At 57.6% G+C, this 16,821-nt stretch overlaps 1 protein-coding gene and 1 long non-coding RNA gene across 2 annotated transcripts; one reads left to right on the top strand and one right to left on the bottom strand.

Moving 5' to 3' along the window:
• Positions 1-398: 398 nt before the first annotated feature.
• MVD (mevalonate diphosphate decarboxylase) lies at positions 399-7,378 on the bottom strand. Its single transcript, XM_068527640.1, has 10 exons — positions 7,266-7,378; positions 5,176-5,246; positions 4,666-4,780; positions 4,236-4,382; positions 3,286-3,485; positions 3,123-3,197; positions 2,807-3,025; positions 2,499-2,614; positions 1,593-1,701; positions 399-1,082 (listed from the first exon to the last, which is right to left on the bottom strand). Exons 1-10 carry the CDS (start codon positions 7,333-7,335, stop codon positions 1,002-1,004), a joined length of 1,203 nt encoding a protein of 400 aa, XP_068383741.1. The 5' UTR covers positions 7,336-7,378; the 3' UTR covers positions 399-1,001.
• Positions 7,379-7,612: 234 nt separating this feature from the next.
• Positions 7,613-10,174, top strand: LOC137753229 (uncharacterized). Its single transcript, XR_011071419.1, has 3 exons — positions 7,613-7,684; positions 8,666-8,836; positions 9,060-10,174. It is a non-coding gene; the product is annotated as an uncharacterized lncRNA (long non-coding RNA).
• Positions 10,175-16,821: the final 6,647 nt, after the last annotated feature.

Genomic DNA, 16,821 nt, shown 5'->3' with positions numbered 1-16,821 from the left:
CCTACCCCCAGCTGGGTTAGGACAATGGGGAGGGATGCGAAAGGTGAGGTCGGTCAGGTCAGAAGAATGGAGAAGCTCACTTGGAGGGAGGGCTCTGGTCGCAGACCCACAGCTTTGGGCTGAGTAGGGGCTCCTGCCCGCAAAGCCGCTTCCCACCTCCCTTCCTGGACGGAGCTTAGAGACAGGCCCAAACCGCGTCCCCAGCCTGTCAGCCTGAGTGACCACGTCCACCACGGTGGTGGCCATGGCCGTGGGGCAGGGTCAGCTGAGCACCCCATATGTGGCTGGGCAACAAAGGGCGAGCTGGGGGCAGAAGTCGAGTCCCCAGCCCCATCTCCCGCCGTGCCCTCCCAGCCCCCTCGGTGAGCTCTGCCTGGACCAAGAGAAAGCACGCCAGGCAGAGTCCTTGAACTGCCTTTACTGCGGCCTTGGCGCTGCTCCCCGTCCCCTCAGACACAACACTGGTCTTTTTGTGAAGACACCCTGTACCCACCCACTCGGGGGCCTGGGCTCAGGGTCAGGCGGAGCACTTCACGGGGGTGTCCTGAGGTTGTACCCTGTGCGGTGGCCCGTGCTCCAGCTCCGAGGGGGGACCCCTGACACGCCTTCATCTCCAGTGGTCAAGCTGCTGTTAGGGGCAGTGGGGGTGACCCCCGAGTTCAGGGCCAGAGCCCTTTATTGGCGATGCACACCGGCAGCTCCCCACTGGCTGGCTCGGTCCCCCAGTGCTTGGATCTGGGAGCAGGCTCCCAGCTCAGCAAGGTGCTGGGTGCAGGTCGGGGAAAGGTGAGGCACCTGGGGGGCCCCTGCTCCCGACCTCCTGGGCACCTCCAGGCATCATTCCACTGTCCAACTCGGCCACAGCACACTGTCCGGCCCGGAGCCAGGCGGCCACCCACAAATCCCAACAAGCACGGCCAGGCAGCCGCCACACCCGGTTCCCAGTCCCAGCAAAGCGGCCCCTTCTCCCAGCGGCAGCCAGGGCTCCGTCGAGGAGGCGGTCAGGCGGCTGGCTTCGGCAGACCATCGGGACCCAGGAGGTGAGCGCCAGGGTCATCCAGGACCTGAGGCCCGGGTCCCACCTAGGGGGTTGAGGAATCAATGTCAGGGCAGGTGACAGGCAGCGACTTCCTTCCAGGAAGTGCCGGTCAGATGACACCCTCCTGGTGACGCCGGGCCCAGGGCCCAATCCTGCAGCAGAGCCTCAGTCCCTCCGGGCAGACCTGGGTTGGACAGCAAGTCCTGGGGTGGACGGTAGAGGCCAAGGCCTGGGTGCACAGGTCACGGGTCTGGGAATTGGATGGATGTGGCGGAAATCCCGGCCCTGCCGCTCTTGAGCGGGGACCCTGGTCTGTTCTGGGGGTCCCCACATTCCAGCCCCACCCTCCCCTCCCCTCAGCACGGGAGCACCGCCCCGCACACCGCCTGCATCCTTAAACATCCGCTGTGAGTGAGCGAGGGAAACGCCAGGTGCTTTGAAACCAAGGAGCAGGTTCATGGCTACTCTACTGTCCCTCCCGCCGGGACACACTGGGGGTGGATGGTCTGGGGCTGAGCCCGCAGGGCACGTGCGGTGTGCGGCCAGGACGCACCTGCGTGGCAATGATGTATTTGATGCCGCCGGGGGTGGGGTCCGCACCCAGCGCAGCCTTAAGCTCATCCGAGAGCGGGACCGGCTCCACGGGCAGCCCCTTCAGAAACCTAGGAGACAAGGCAGGACTGGACGGCGAGTGCAGGGATGGGACGTGTGCAGAACGGGCAGATCCAGGACGGAACACGACGCGGCTGCCGGGGGCCGGGGGGTCGTGACTACCAACGGAGTCGGGGCCTCTGGGGCTGACGGACAAGGGTGCCCAGCATGTTCTTAACGCCCCGGGCTGTGCACCTCAAAGCGGTTGAATGGTGGGTTTACGTTACGAGCGTTCACCAGGCACACAGACGCTGAGCGGGAATGCCGAGGGCCCGGCGCCGTCACTGAGGGGAGGGTTTCGGGAAACCTCCACAAGGCTTTGGTGCCGCCTCTCTCCCTGGCCCACGGCTGCTGCTGCGCCCGTTGGGGGACACAGCTTAGGAAGAAAAGGCCTCAGCTGACACTCGGGTTGGTGCTTAAACCTACAAACTACCCCCAGGGTGACCAGCGCGATGAGTCCTCGGTCGTGGGGCCGGTCCCACGTGGTGTGGAAGGTAGCATCCGGCTCTTCCCACTCGAAGTGGCACCGCCCCCTCTGGGTGACAGGTCAAAGGGCCCCACCCACGCTTCCTGCGCCCCTAAGCGGGCAGGCATCCCCTCCCTGAGAACTGGGTCCCTTAAACAGCGGCGAGGAAGAAATCCAGACGCCCTGCCGTCACAGGAGCTGTGGGCGGCACGCGTGTGGCCCCGGGGCTGGGCCGAGCGGAGAAGCGTCCGCGGTCACACAGAGGCACACGTGGGACACACCCCCTGCGGCCCCACGGGTCCCCGCCTGCCGTGGCCTCCCGGCTTGGGGCCCACAACTCACTTGTCTCCGTTCAGCTCGGGGGGGAAGCTGTGCCTCACGGCAGCCACAAACTCGGCCACAGTGTCATCCAGGGTGAAGATCACAGCGTTGGCACCCGCGTCAAACGTGTATGCCACCTGGAACCACAAAGTGGCTCAGACCGGCTCAGACCAGCTCCCAGTGCGCGCAGGCCACCCGCTCAGGACGAGGGTGGGGGGCCGCGCAACCAAAACGCGAGCGAGAGGGAGCTGCAGCCCCCAGAGAAGCGGGCTCCGGGAAGCCCCGGCACGACCGGCTCCCGGCCCCGGGCGCCCCGGCCCCGCACCTGCCTTGGTCCGGCCGTGGTGTGCGTTGAAGCAGTGCACCAGGCGGATGACCCGCCGGGACGTGTCGCTGAGGTAGGAGATGGGCGGGAAGGTGTCCAGGCAGGTGGCGTGGAACTGGTTGCTGTCTTTCATGGTCAACTGGCCGAAGGCCTGGAAGTCGCGCTCCCTGACGCAGCGGCTCATCTCGGCCATGCGTGCCGGCACCAGCGCCTCGGCCCGGAACTGCAAGGCAGGCGGCCGCTCCGTGAGCCCAGGAGAGCCACGGGGCCCGGCTTCCGAGCGCCCCGGGAGCCGCCCGCCCAGCCGGCCGCGGCCTCACCCTGAGCAGCGCGCTGGTCTCCACGCTGGTCTGCATGCCCGCCGTGCTGCCCGTCGGCTTCCTCTCGGTGCTCACCTGCGGCGAGGGAGGGAGGTCTGCGCCACGCCCGCGGCCCCGGGGGCTGGGGAGGCCCTCCCGCCCCCCGCTTGGCCCTCCCACTCACCACGAGGATGAGGACACGGAGCTCCGGCCAGTGTGACTCGGGGGCCACCTGACGGGCGACGCTGTCCTTCCCGTCGGCCCGCTGCCCCATCTGCCACTCCACGAAGCCGCCGTACAGGCTGCGGCAGGCGCTGCCCGAGCCCCTGCGGGCCACTTCCGACAGGTCGCTCTCCACGCCATAGACCCGGGCCAGGGTGTAGGCTGCAGGCAGTGATGGGGGCGGGGAGGCTCAGACAGGCTGGAGGGGCCCTGGCCTGTGCTCAGTGCCACGGGCGGGGGGCACCCGGGGGACGGAGGCTCGGCCCCCAGCTCCACGGCTGGCATCCAGCACCCACGTGCTCATGCGCTCGGCCTCCGCAGGGGGCTCTGGCGGGAGGGCAAGCCCCCCTGGAGACTGGGAGGCCTGTGTGCCGAGGGGCCGGAGAAAGCTTCTCTGAGAAGCTCTGAGGGGCGCTGTTTGGGGCAGGGCCCAAGGCACAGAGGGCAAAAAGCGTGCACGTCCGGGGCTGCTGGCAGCGCTGGGCACAGGGCCAGAACTGGTCAAGGGTCTGATGCCAGGATGCGGACCTGGGGGTCCACGAGGCAGGCCGTCTGCCCCCGATGCAGCCTGGCTCACTGGTCTCAGGCTACATGGAGAACGTGACTCAGCTGCCCACCTCTGTGGTAAGTGCCCCAGCTCGTGGGTGGGGGTCCCTGCTGGAGGGTGAGCCAACAGAGGGGAGGGCAGAGCAGAGATTCAGAGGGAGAGATGGGTTCCCAGTAGGCCGTCCGGGAGCCTGGAGCTGGCCACAGTCCTTGGGATTCTGCTACGTAAGCCAAGAAATCGTCCCCACTTAGTTTAAGCCAGTTTGAGGGGCGTTCTGTCACGCACAGGATCCTATACACGGAGCTTGGCGTTCAGACATGTCACACGGCCGGGGCACAGCACTGGGACCCATCCCGGGCACCCACCTAGGCAGGCGTAGCCTGCCGCTGAGGAGGCCAGGCCCGCGGCCGTGGGGAAGTTGTTCACCGAGGCCACGTGCACCTTGTAGCTGAGGCTGAGGGGCAGCGGGTCCTCGTGGCCGTCGCTCCTCCGCTTGCGGGCCAGGCGACGGACTGCGGGGCCAGGAGACAGCGCCGTGGGTCAGCACGGAGGGGACCGGCCTCTGTCCGAGCTCCGCATGCAGACCTTCTCGGGAGACCCCAGGCCCCAGGCCCAGACCCCGCTGTGCTGACGGGCGTCCGCGGCCCCTGGGGCGTAGGAGGTACGGGGGGGGGTGGGGTGGGAGGTGACGGCGGCAGCGCCTTCTGTGCACTCGGACCCGCCCAGCGCAAGGAAGGGGCACAGGGGAAGGAGCGGGCCTGGCCTGACCCCAGCATCCCCAGGGCCCCCACTCACTCTCCCTCAGGCAGGCCTGGAGGCGCGGCTGCCCCACGTCCTCCTCCCGGCCGTTCAGCCAAATCCGGTCCTCTGTGAAGTCCCTGCTAATGGCAGCCGTTGTGGTGGTTTTTAACTGGGAAAGAAAGTGCAGGGCCACCTGAGTGGGGGGCATCGGCCGAGCACCCCTCTCTGCGGGGGCCTTTCTGGCCCTGGTCCCTCCTGGGCGCCCACTCAGAGCAGTGGCCTTGCTGGAGGTGGAGGCCAAGGCGGGCCGGGCTCGGGCGGTGGGAACACCCAATGGGCGTCCACTACCCAAGGCGCGGCCCATGCTCCCATCTCCTGGCAGAGAATGCAGGGCAGGGACCTCCTGGGGGGGGGGGGCCAGGCGTGTGAATGCCTGTGCGCTGAGCACTCCTCACAGCGGGCGATGGGACGCACAGCATTTGTTGGCTGGGGGTTTACTGCCACCATCTGTAAACAAAGGTTTTGTAAGTATTTTTTCGGTGTGTATCGCCAGCCCAGGCTCACCTGATCCTGGTGCAACGTGACGCTCAGAGAGGAGTTGATGGGCAGGATCAGCTCCTCATCTCGCTTTCCCCCTGGAAGACATGGCCCACGGCAAAGCCAGTCAGTGTCCCAGCCCAGCAGACTGGCGCACTGTTGCCCCTGCCCACCAACGCCCCACCCCTCCCCACACTCACTGCCACCCCATAGCTCCCCAGCTGCCTGAACCCTGCTCTCTCACTGCACAATCTAAGTCCTCTTCCTGCTGTGCCCCCGCCTTCAGGAAGCCCTCCTGGATTGCTCCCCCACTTCACTTAGCTCCCGAGAGCAGGGCTGGACCCCTTGCTTCACTGCTTCTGTTTTGTCTTTCACTCACTCAACAAATAGTCTTGGAGTGCCTACCAAGTGCTGAGTGCTCTGATTATAAGGCCCTTGCCTTTTCCTCCCAAACAGAAGGAGCCCCAGTTACTGAAAACCCTTCAAATCTCCCTGTTCGTTCCCCCTGGAGACAGCATTCCCCCCACTTCCGCTGAGCACTTCCACTCCTGTCATATCACAGCAAACACAGGAAACCTTCCAGAAAGTCCAAAATTTCAAATCCATTGTTAGGCACAGGTGCTGCACTTTTGTGCAGGGTCTTTGGGGTGGCAGACAGTTACGGGACATAAGAAAGACGAATCCTGGTAGGTAATACAGGAAAGTCCAAAAGGATCCCCCATAAACACGCCCAACTGGTTTCTGACAAAAGCGCAAAAGCAGTTCCTCGGAGGAGGCACAGCCTCTTCCGAAAACACTTCTGGGTCACTGGACGTCCACCACTGAGCAGAGCCGAGCCCCACATCTCAGACCTTGGACAAAAAAAATCACTCAGAATGAATCACAGACTTAGATTTAAAACGTAAAAGCCTAAAACTTTTAGGAAAAAACATAAACACTCTTCAGGACGTAGGACTAGGAAAGACGTCTCTGACTTGGTACCAAGGATGGAGAAGACGACCCACTGGGCCCTTTTAACAACTTCAGCCCTTTGAAAGACCCTGTTAGGAGGATGGAGAGAGAAGCTACACGGTGGGAGAAAATATCTGCAAACCACACATCCAGCAAGAATTAGTATCTAAAATACAAAGCGAACTTTCAAAACTCAACGGTAAAAAGCAGATAATTCAGTTAGAATGTGGACAAAAGTCCTAAAGAGACATTTCACATAAGACTCTCAGAGGACAAATGAGCACTGGGAAAGCTGTTCAACATCACTGAGCGGCAGGAGAACACAAACTAAAGCCACAGTGAGATGTCACCACACACCCATCAGAATGGCTAAAATAACAGCTGGTGACAACACGGCATGCAGAAAAGCTGGATCACACCTACATTATATGTTGTTGGTAGGGATGAAAAATGGTACAGCCACGCAGGAAAAGCTTGTTTCTTTAAAAAACCAGACATGCAACCACCCTATGGCCCAGCAACTGTACTCCGGGCCATTTATCCAGAAGAATGAAAACTTACGTTCACACAAAAACCTGTACAGAAAAGTTTACGGCAGCTTTATTCATAATTGACCCAAACTGGAAACAGCCCAGCTGCCTTGAAAGGGCATATGGCCAAGCAAACTGCGGCCCCTCTACGCTGGGAACAGAACAGGAAAGAAGTACTGACTCCAAGTCTCACCGGGGCGACTCTCCAGAAACTAGTGAGCAAGAAGAGCTAATCCCAGGAGCATTCCTGAGACCAGAACAAGACAGACACGGAGAGCAGGTGGAGGTGGCAGAGTGGGCGTGACCATGGGAGCCAAGCCCCCGCGGGGACGGGCGTCCTGTACGGACTGTGTCTCCCGGTGTCTAGCTCCGCGGGGACGGACGTCCCGTAAGGACAGTGCCCCCAGGTGTCCCGGCTGCAGGGGGTGCCCAGCTCCGCGATCGCCCTGCCCTGCCGGGTGGAGGGCGCGGCGGGTCCTCACACCTGCACGCGGACACACAATCTCATCCAGACGAGGGCCCAGCCCACCTGCCGCGGGCGGAGGACCCGGTCCACCGCCCAAACCGGCCCCTCCGAGCCTCAGTTTCCCCGTCCGCAGGGCCCCCACATCCCGCGCCCCGAGGCCCGCCACTCACAGTACTTGATGACCGCGATGTTGACCGGCGCGGTGCAGGTCACCACCTCGACCGGCTCCTCCGAGGCCATGGCCGAAAAACAACGCGACCCCAGCTCACGGCAGCAGGCCTTTCCAACCCGCGCCGCAGCCAGCCCCGCGATTGGTCCGCGTCGCCCCACCTGCTCGCGTGCCGCCCAATCAGCGGCGGGCCCGGTCCACGCTCCACCTCCCAGCCAATGAGCGGGATCGGACGATGGACTGCCGACGCTGAGCGCGCCCCCGCTGGCCAGCGGCCGCGCTCCGACTCTGCGCAGGCGCGGGGATCTGTCCCAAAGCGGTGTCCGCGCAGGCGCCGGCTCTGCGCAGGCGTGGGGTGTGCGCAGGCGCGTGGCGGCGGCCTTCCCGGTAGCGCGCGGCCGTTGCGGTCGAAGACTCGGGGTGAGAGCTGCTCTCAGCTCGACAGGACGGGGGCCCCGCCGCCCGGGGTTCCTCGCGCCCCGCCGCACGGAGTCCCCCTCGCCCCGCTGCCCGGGGTTCCCACAGACTCCCCACCCCCTGGGCGACCAGTTCCTGGGTGGCGGGCTGCTAAGGGAGGAGCTCTTTCGGAGATAGGTGCTTTCAAACCCCGCTCCCGTTTTTTTAAGCTCCAAATAAGCAAGGATTCTTTTTTCCCGATTGAAATGGGTTGCCACATTTATGTTGACTCTGTTATTGCTGTAAAATGTACCATTTTAACCACTTTTAAGCGTGCAGTTCTGTGGCATTAAGTACCTTTATATCGCTGGGCAACCATCCCCACCCTCCGTCTCCCGAACGTTTTCATTTTCTTAAACTGGAACTCTATTCCTTACAGAGTAACTCCCAATTTCCCCCTTCCCTTTGTAAAAATTTATTTTTAGTTTTAAAATGATTCAGGTGTCAGTGACGATAGGAGTATGTGATATAAATTCTCCCACTCTGGGTGCTGCCCCCCCAGTTCTGTTCCTGGAAGTATCAGCAAATAGCTTTCTTCCTCTTAGGTGTTTCTTAGAGATCATCTCCGATGATCTAGACTTGCCATAACTTGTCCACCGCGTCCCCTGTTGGTTGACAGTTGGGTTGTTACCAATTTTTGGACACAAGCTGCTTTTTTGTGCAAGTGTGAGTTCTTCTGTAGGAGAAATCTCTGGAATTGGCATTGCTGGGCCCAGCAGGATGTGCCTAAAGTAATGTTGATAGCTCTTGGCAAGTTCCCTCTGGAAGTTCCATTGATCATTGAAGCCCAACCACCAAAGTAAGGGAGCCCGAACCTTCCCCAGCACGGCGGCTCCCCCTCCACCTGACACATGAAAAATGGTATCTCACTGACGTTTACAGCTGTGTTTCTGATGGTTGTTATTTTAAGTTTTTCTTGGAATCACTTTTCGGTTTCATGCAAAGCCACTGAAACTTCTTTGAAGAGTTGCTGGTGTATTGCTCTGGACAGCGGTCGCGGTGTGTTCTCGGAGCCACAGAAGAAAGGTCACCCGTGAACCTCAGTGATGTATGCTGTGCCGTGGTAGTGATGTGAGGGACAGCGCAGACGTTCATGACACATCTGTTTGGCATCAGGTACTGTGCTAGGTGCTCCACCCTACATCGCCTGGGTAACTTCAGTTTTATGGTTTATAATTTAAGTATTTACTATAGAGTGAATGTGTCACCCCAGATTCGTATGTTGAAACCTGACCCCCAGTGTGATGGCGTTAGGAGGGGGGCCTCGGGGGGTGATGAGGTCATGGGGGTGGAGCCCTCATAAAAGAGACCCCACAGAGCTCCTCACCCCTTCTTCCAGGTGAGGACACAGCAGGAAGACACCAGCCGTGAACCTGGAAGGGGCTCTCACCAGACACTGAATCTGCCAGCACCTTGATCTTGGACTTCCAGCCTCCAGAACTGTGAGAGCTCAGTGGTATTTGTTTAAGCCGCCAGCCTGTGGTGGTGTTTGGCATAGCATCCTGAACAGACTAAGACAGTACTGCATGTACGTGATTTAGAGAGTGAATTACCAGATCCCCTTCTGTACCCCCCACCCAGGTTTCAGCTCACCAAAGGCAGCCACTTTTAAATCTCTTATTTTTCTCCGTGTTTCTAAATAATCTGCTTATTTTCCCTCTTTTTTTCTCTCTTTCCTTTATTTCCGTTTTCGATGGTGTCTGTTGATTACCACCAAGTAGGAATGAGGAATTCTCTTCCAACCCCACCACAGTCCTTCCTCCCCCGTACAGTTACATGTTCTCAGTGTTATGCTCGTGTAAACCATGTTCACGGTTGAACATGTAGGCATAAATGCCTGACTGTGTGCATGTGGGCAAAGGCTCCCTTATGTAGTGGGGAACCTTGAACAAACAAGCCCCCTGAAAGAGGGCTGGACGTAGGCCCGCAGGCTGACACGGTGAGCCCCAGCTCTCCTGAATGGTCAATCAACATGCATGTGTAAGATAAACTCATCATAGGGCCTCTATTTTCTGTTTTTTTTGTTTGTTTGTTTGTTTTGTCAAAGAGGTGTGGGTTAATGCCTGTGGGTCATGGTGAGGGCGATAAACCAGACGGAGAAACTTTAAGACACATGTCCACGCGTTCTAATTTGCTCCATTAAAACGTGTTTCACAGGCATGGTGGTAGGTGCAGGGAAAACGGAGTCAGCTTGAAGTGTCAAGGTCGGGGGGCAACAACGAAGCCTTGAGCATCTCCCACAGTCCTCCTCAGATTTCCTGTCTTGTTTCAAAGCTTTTTCTATTTTTAATGTGGTAAAATATATGGAACGTAAAATTTACCATCTTAACCATTTTCAAGTGTGCGGTTCAGTGGCAGTAGGGGCACTCACATTGTTATGCGGCCATCACCACTGTCATCTCCAGAACTCTCTGCTCTTCCCAAACTGAGACTCTGTCCCCACTAAATACTGACTGCCCACCCCTCCTCCAGCCCCTGGCAGCCACCCTTCTACTGTCTGTGTCTGAACTTGTCTACCCCAGGGACCTCATATCAGTGGAATCCTATAGGATTTGTCCCTATGTGTCTGGCTTATTTCACTGAGCATAACGTCCTCAGGGTTCATCCATGTGGTAGCAGGTGCCAGAATTTCCTTCCTGTTTAAGGCCGAGTGGTAATATTCCGTTGTATGGACGGGCCACGTTTTGCTTATCCATTTATCCGTCAGTGAATAATTGTGGTGCTTCTGCCTCTTGGCTGTTGTGAGTAATGCTGCTGTGAACGTGGGTGTCAAACATCCCTTAAAGTTCCTGCCTTCAGTTCTTTTGAGTGGAATTGCCCAGTGGTAGAATTGCTGGCTCATATGGTAGTTCTGTGTTTAATTTTTTGAGGAACCTCCAGACTGTCTTCCACGCGCCTGCACCATTTTACATCCCCACCAACAGTCACAAGCTTCCCGTTTCTCTATGTCCCCACTGACACTTGTTCTTTTCTTTTCTTCTTTTTTTGTGGTAGCCATCCTAAGGGCTGTGAAGTGTGAACTGGTGTCTCATTGTGGTTTGATGTGCATTCCCAGATTTCCTTTTATTTGTGGTGATTTCTCAGTGTTGATGAGAGAGCACGTGGGATGGCGTTTCTCAAACGTTGGCATGCGTACCAGTCACCCAGGGAGTGTGCTGAAGTGCAGGTTCTGAGTCAGGAGGTCTGGGAATCTGCCTGTGTAGCCAGCGCCCCAGGTGTCGATGGCAGAAGCTGCTGGGTGAGGGCCACACCGTGAGCAGCAAAGATGGATAACACAGTGCACAGGGGCCCTGCAGTCAGGCCAGCCCAGCGTGTGGGTAACTTTCTTAGCCACAGAGAGCATGTTTCCTACAGCAGAGAAGTGTTCCCTGAAGGGACTTAATGGACGGGAGGTGACTTGAAAAGATGATCTGTGTCTGTACGTAGATTTTTTTTATTGCCCTTTCGTTTCAATTCAGTCCACTCTGGAGATCCTCAGCAGCGAGGTTATTCTGGAACCTGGGGCGTGTGAAACACCAGGAAGTGAGGCAGTGGGAGATGGAAAGGGAGGGAGTCTCCTCTCCCGGGAGATTACCTTGGTGGGGGAGGATTCGCTACTTACAGGAAAGGTGACATTGCAGAGGTGATGAGGTGCAGGTAGACTGCACCGCGAGGTAGTACACATGGGTGGTGCAGACGCTGTGGTCCAGGGCAAGTGTACGGAAGAGGAGTCGGGGGCGGGAGCCGGGGTGGCGGGGGCACCGAGGAGTGACGCTGGTGGGCGGGGACGTTCTGGCGGTGGAGGCGGTGGGAGCGACTGCGCAGGAGCACGTCGTCCCTCCAGGAGGAAGTTCCTCTCTCCTCCAGGCCAACCCAGCAGCCAGGCGGCAGCCAGACCCTCGTGTGTGCTGGCGGGGGCAGCCATTCAGAGCGAGAAGGGCCCGGTGCCCCAGATTTCACTCCCCACCTCGTTTCTCACTGTCCTCTTCGTCATCTTCTGAAGTCCCATGGGACTTATCATCTTGGCCCTGGAAATAAAGGGCTTGAACTCGGCAACCTCTAAAGGCCCAGGACTCTGACCCTGTGCCCGCACAGCGATCCCGTCTCCGTGGGTCCCGGCACTGGCTCGAGGCTTTTCTGCAAAGGACTGGGTGGCAGACGCCGTTGGCTTCCTGCCTCTTCCAGCTCGGCTGCCACGACCTGCCTTTGCTGTGGCAGATCCAGAGCAGCCCTAGAAAACGAGCAACTGACACGGACACGGAGGTGTGAATCTCATAGAATTTTCAGGCCACAAAATCTTCTTTTGATTTTTTTGGTATTTTTTTTACAGTGGTAAAATATGCATAACACAAAATTTCCATTTTAACCGTGTTTAAGTATTTAGTTTTAAGAGCATTCACATTGTGGTGCAGCCATCACCACCATCCGCCTCCAGAACTTTCTCACCGTCTTAAACTGAGACTCTGTCCCCATTAAACACTGACTCCCGGGTCCTCACAGCCACCATCTACTTTCTGTCACTCTGTCTTTGACTCCTTTAGGTCCCCGTGTCAGTGGAATCATATAGGACATGCCTTTTTGTGTCTAGTTTATTTCACTGTGCATCGTGTCCTCAGGCTTCACCTGTGTGGCGAGTGTCACAGTTTCCTTCCTTCTTATTGCTGAGCAACGTTCCATTGTACAGACGGACCACAGTTTATTCATCCATCAGTGGACACTGGGCTGTTTCTACCTTTTGACCATTGTGAATAATGCTATGTCTTTTTTTTTTTAAATATTTATTTATTGATTTGGCTGCGCCGGGTCTCAGTTGCGGCATGTGTACTCCTTAGTTGCAGCATGCGGACTCTTAGTTGCAGCATGCATGCAGGATCTAGTTCCCTGACCAGGGATCGAATCCGGGCCCCCTGCATTGGGAGCACGGAGTCTTAGCCACTGGACCACCAGGGAAGTCCCTGCTATGTCTTTTGCTTTTCTTTGATATAACCATCCTCAGCTCTTGGGCTGTCCAAAACAGGTCGGGAGGGCTCGGTTTGGCCCCTGGCCATGGCTCACTGACCCTGCTCTCAAACAAAACGGTCCCAAATCACATTGTGTGCTCCGCTTTGCGTTGCCTTGTAAGTATCCAGGAACCGCCCAGGCTCATCAGCCATCCCCATCTAGAGAAAACGGATCTGGGTGGAGTGGCCCAGGGCTGAGGGCTGTCTGGGTCTGCAGGGAGGACAGTCCAGCCCCTGCGTCGGCTGGACCATGTCCCGGTAATCACTGCAGGGGACACCCGCCCTCCCCTTTTCTTCTTGATAACTTTTTTCCCCCCAGAGCCATTGTTTCTGGGTAAAAGTTTTCCTGTTTATTAAGGAATATTTGATGCACATAAAAGAATACAGGTCATGTGGTCATATAAAGCGTCAAAAAATGAAGCCCTAGCCTCTACCACTTACTTGGAGAACTCCGACCAGTTTCCCCAAGTACCTGGTGCATCTCCCATCCTGGTCCACTCGCAGATGCAAGGAGGTGGGCGGCCCTGCTTTCTGTGAGGTCTTGTCCCTGCACAGCACTTCCCGTGTCTGAGTCTAGCTCTTCTCATAGTTATGTCTGTAAGGACCCCTGACTCTTCCTTATAGGATGAATTCAGTGTTACGAGGACCCAGCTGCAGAGGACCTGCTGGCGTCCTGGGAAGGTGAGGATGACAGAGTAGTGGGGTTGGTAGCAGAAATGGAGAAACAGAGCTCAGTTCACGCCCCACGCGAAGACTCGTGGGAGGTCACCCCCGCCTTCATACTTTCAGGCTTTCAAAATTACCTTCCGTTGTCTCCCTCTTCAGGGAAGAGCTGTGTGACTTTCTAATAATCACAGAACGGAAGGTTCTGAAGCCTTCGGAGTCCTTCTAAACTTTGCTAAGTTGTCTGTGCTCCTCTGACCATTCACACACTTTCGTTGGGGTCCTCCTCCAGCAGGTGCTGTATTGGGTGAGGGGGGAGGCTGGCAATCTCCTCGTGGAGGTGAGACAGCTTCTAAATATTGAACAAAGGGGACTTCCCTGGTGGTCCAGTGGTTAAGACTCCGCACTCCCAACGCAGGGGGCCCAGGTTCGATCCCTAGTCAGGGAGCTAGATCCCACGTGCCACAACTAAGTCTTGGCGCAGTCAAATAAGTATTAAGAAAAAAAAAACTGAACAAAAACACAGCAGAGAGAGTGGCACGGGAGACCACAGGTGACAGCGGTGGGTCGCTTGGAGATGCAAATATATGCTTTGGTCCCACAGGCGTGGCGACAGCCTGGAGAATGATGTGATTGTAACTGTGTCTTGAGAGCAAAGCCAGTTGGTGACATGTTGGATGCATTGGAGCGAGGACTGTCTGTGGCCAGGGAGACCTCTAAAAGGTCACCGCGGTGGTCTGTGACACTGTCCTCTTCTGTGACGTAGGCTAAGGAGATGAACTGTCATAGACAGTGACAGTCTGGAATGGAAGGTCTGGACCGGCAGGGGAGTGGCAGCGAACAGACTCTGAGGCCTGGAGGAGTGAGATGGGAAGAAAGCGCAGGGTGCGTCGAGGGCCCAGGGCTGGAGACAGAGGGAGGGCAATCATGGCAAATTCCACCCATGAAAATTCTAGAAAGTGCCAGCTAATCTGTAGTGACGGAAAGCAGATCAGTGGTTCCTGAGGTGGCACTGAGGGGGTGGGGTGGATGGATTAGGAAGGGGCAGGAGAAAGCTTCCTGGGGGTAGATATGTCTCTTCCGTCGATGGGAGCGATGGTGTCACAGGTGCTCATCAAACGTGGACGCCAACGTATGTGCAAGTGACCATATACCAGCTACATCTCAGTGAAGCAGGTTTGATTGTGCAGGATTTTCTGTGAGGCCCAGGTGGATGATTTTGAACTGAAGGGCTCAGAGAGGGTGGGAGAGGGTTCTCGCTGTCGTCTGAGGATAACACGCTCATGGTGTCAGAGGCATTGTCTTTGCCCAGCTGCTCATCTAAAAGTACTTGCCTTCAGTCTTGGAACCGAGAGGGCAGCACGGGAAGAAGTTCCACAAGTGGGGAATGAAGCTGAATCTGGAGGAGGGTGGGGCGCAGGTGATGAGCCCCTTCCCCTAAGCCTGCTCGCGTCTTTTTTTTCTTTTAATGTATGGATTTTAAATTTATTTATTTATTTATTTGGCTGCGTCCGGTCTTAGTGGCAGCACACGGGATCTTTGTTGCGGCACGCGGGATCTTTCATTGCAGTGCACGGGCCCATCTTTGCAACACGCGGGCTTCTCTCTAGTTTTGGTGTGCGGGCTCCAGAGCACGCAGCCTCAGTAGTTGTGGCGCGCAGACTCTGTAGGCTCTCTAGTTGTGGTGCGTGGGCTCTAGAGCGTGCCGGTTTAGTTACCCCACGGCATGTGGGATCTTAGTTCCCCGACCAGGGATCAAACCCACGTCCCCTGCGTTGGAAGGCAGATTCTTAACCACTGGACCGCCAGCTAAGTTCCTCGCGTCTGATGTTTGCGTCTCCGTCCTCGAGTAGAGGCCCAGTGCACGTGTGCACATGTTCAAGAAGCATGCGTTTCAGGAGCGTCGCCTGAGTGCAGGGCCTCCTGCAGGGCCTGATGCCATCGTGAAGAGACTCAGAGGCACTGTTTCCGCCACGGCCTGAGCCCTAACCTCGTCCGTCTGCACGGCCCCTGCTCCCCCCCTATTGAAATGACTGACGTTTCCCCAGGAGGAGCTCACTCTACCCTGGATCCCATTCCCAGCTGCCGTGTCTGACCCGAGTTTGGATCTCTGCTCTGCCGTTGGCCAGTGGGCCTCTCAGAGTCCCAGCCTCTGTGCGCTCCCATTCCCTACAGAATCCTTTCTCTTGGAGCCTGTTGGGAGGTGACACAGCTGGCAGGGAGCCAGCATCACCCTGGAGGCCCCGTGTTTGGACATGGGATCTTTACAGAGGGGATTAAACTAAAATGAAGCCAGTAGGTAACCCTGATGACTGGGGAGATAAGAAAATAGGACCCAGACACATAGGGGGACGACCACGTGAGGAACTGGGGAGAAGCCGGCCTCGGGAGGAACCACCCTGCCGACCCCTGGGTCTGGGACGTCCGGTCTCCAGGACGGTGAGACAGGAGATGTCTGTGTTAAGCCGCCGGGCGTGTGGTACTTTGTCATGGGTGATATCACACCAGTTCCCCAGATCTTAGGAACAAAGGCACAGCAGGCTGCTCTGCGTATGTAACTGTAGCCGTTAACAGGGACCCTCTGCGGGCTCTTCAGCGGCCCCAGGGTTATCCCCGCTCTTGCAGGTGTTTGGCGAATCTTGAGAGGTGCCTTCCGGCCGCATCTGCCAGCGTCTTGTTGCTGAGCTTCCCGTGAGAGGTTTACGGTTCCAACAGAAACGCTTAAGGTCTCACTGAGACCCAGGGCGCTGGGCTCCCGGGGGCGGAGTGCGGAGGGCTGGTCACCAGGGGCTGCGGGCTGCCTACCTGCCTTTAGCCCCCAAGCCCGGCTCGCAGCAGCCCATGTCAGCCCTCCTGTGGACCAGTCGCTCCAACCTCCCTTTCCTCTTTCTCCTCAGCTTTTCTCTCTCGTTTCCCAAAGCCTGGTCAGCTCTGAGATGGTGAGTGTCTCCTGCTGTTCTCCTTCCTTCCAGCCCATCTCCCTCTGTCTGCCCTCCTCCTCCCCCCACCAGGCGTGGGAGGGGACCTGCTTCCCATGTGGATTCCAGAGCTCCCGTCCTGCACGTCCGGCCGCCCTCTGACCATCTCACCCAACGCCCTGGCCCTGGGTTAAAAACGTATCTGCTATCCTGATCTGGCGCCTTATTTCTGATTTCCAAGTGAAAGGAAAGCTCAGAATTGCTTACTGAGCAGCAATGTGGTTTAGGAGCCAAGACTACAGACTCCGGAGCCAGAAATCCCAGCCCTGCTGTGGACCCACCGTGTGACTTTGGACAAGCTGCTTGGGCCCTCTGTGCCAGCGTCCTCCCTCACGGGGGATAAAGCCATGAGAGGGCTCGTGTCAGCGCCATGCCATGTCCATCCGCAGTAACTGTTGATTACTGTTGGTCCCCAGAGAAGCTCTCAGGTGAGTGCTGTCGCCCTTCAGAAGAAACTGTTCATTAAATCAGGAGTAAATAA

This window comes from Eschrichtius robustus, chromosome 19 (genome assembly GCF_028021215.1).
Source record: "Eschrichtius robustus isolate mEscRob2 chromosome 19, mEscRob2.pri, whole genome shotgun sequence".
Lineage (NCBI taxonomy): Eukaryota > Metazoa > Chordata > Mammalia > Artiodactyla > Eschrichtiidae > Eschrichtius > Eschrichtius robustus.
This window is presented reverse-complemented; position numbering and strand designations above follow the sequence as displayed.

Excerpts from the sequence above, each read along its gene's own strand:
- MVD (XM_068527640.1), bottom strand. The coding sequence starts at position 7,335 with ATGGCCTCGGAGGAGCCGGTCGAGGTGGTGACCTGCACCGCGCCGGTC. Across the intron at positions 4,383-4,665 it reads CCAGGCCTGCCTGAGGGAGA|TCCGTCGCCTGGCCCGCAAG; the intron begins GTGAGTGGGGGC and ends CTGGCCCCGCAG. Across the intron at positions 2,615-2,806 it reads CACACCACGGCCGGACCAAG|GTGGCATACACGTTTGACGC; the intron begins GCAGGTGCGGGG and ends TTGTGGTTCCAG.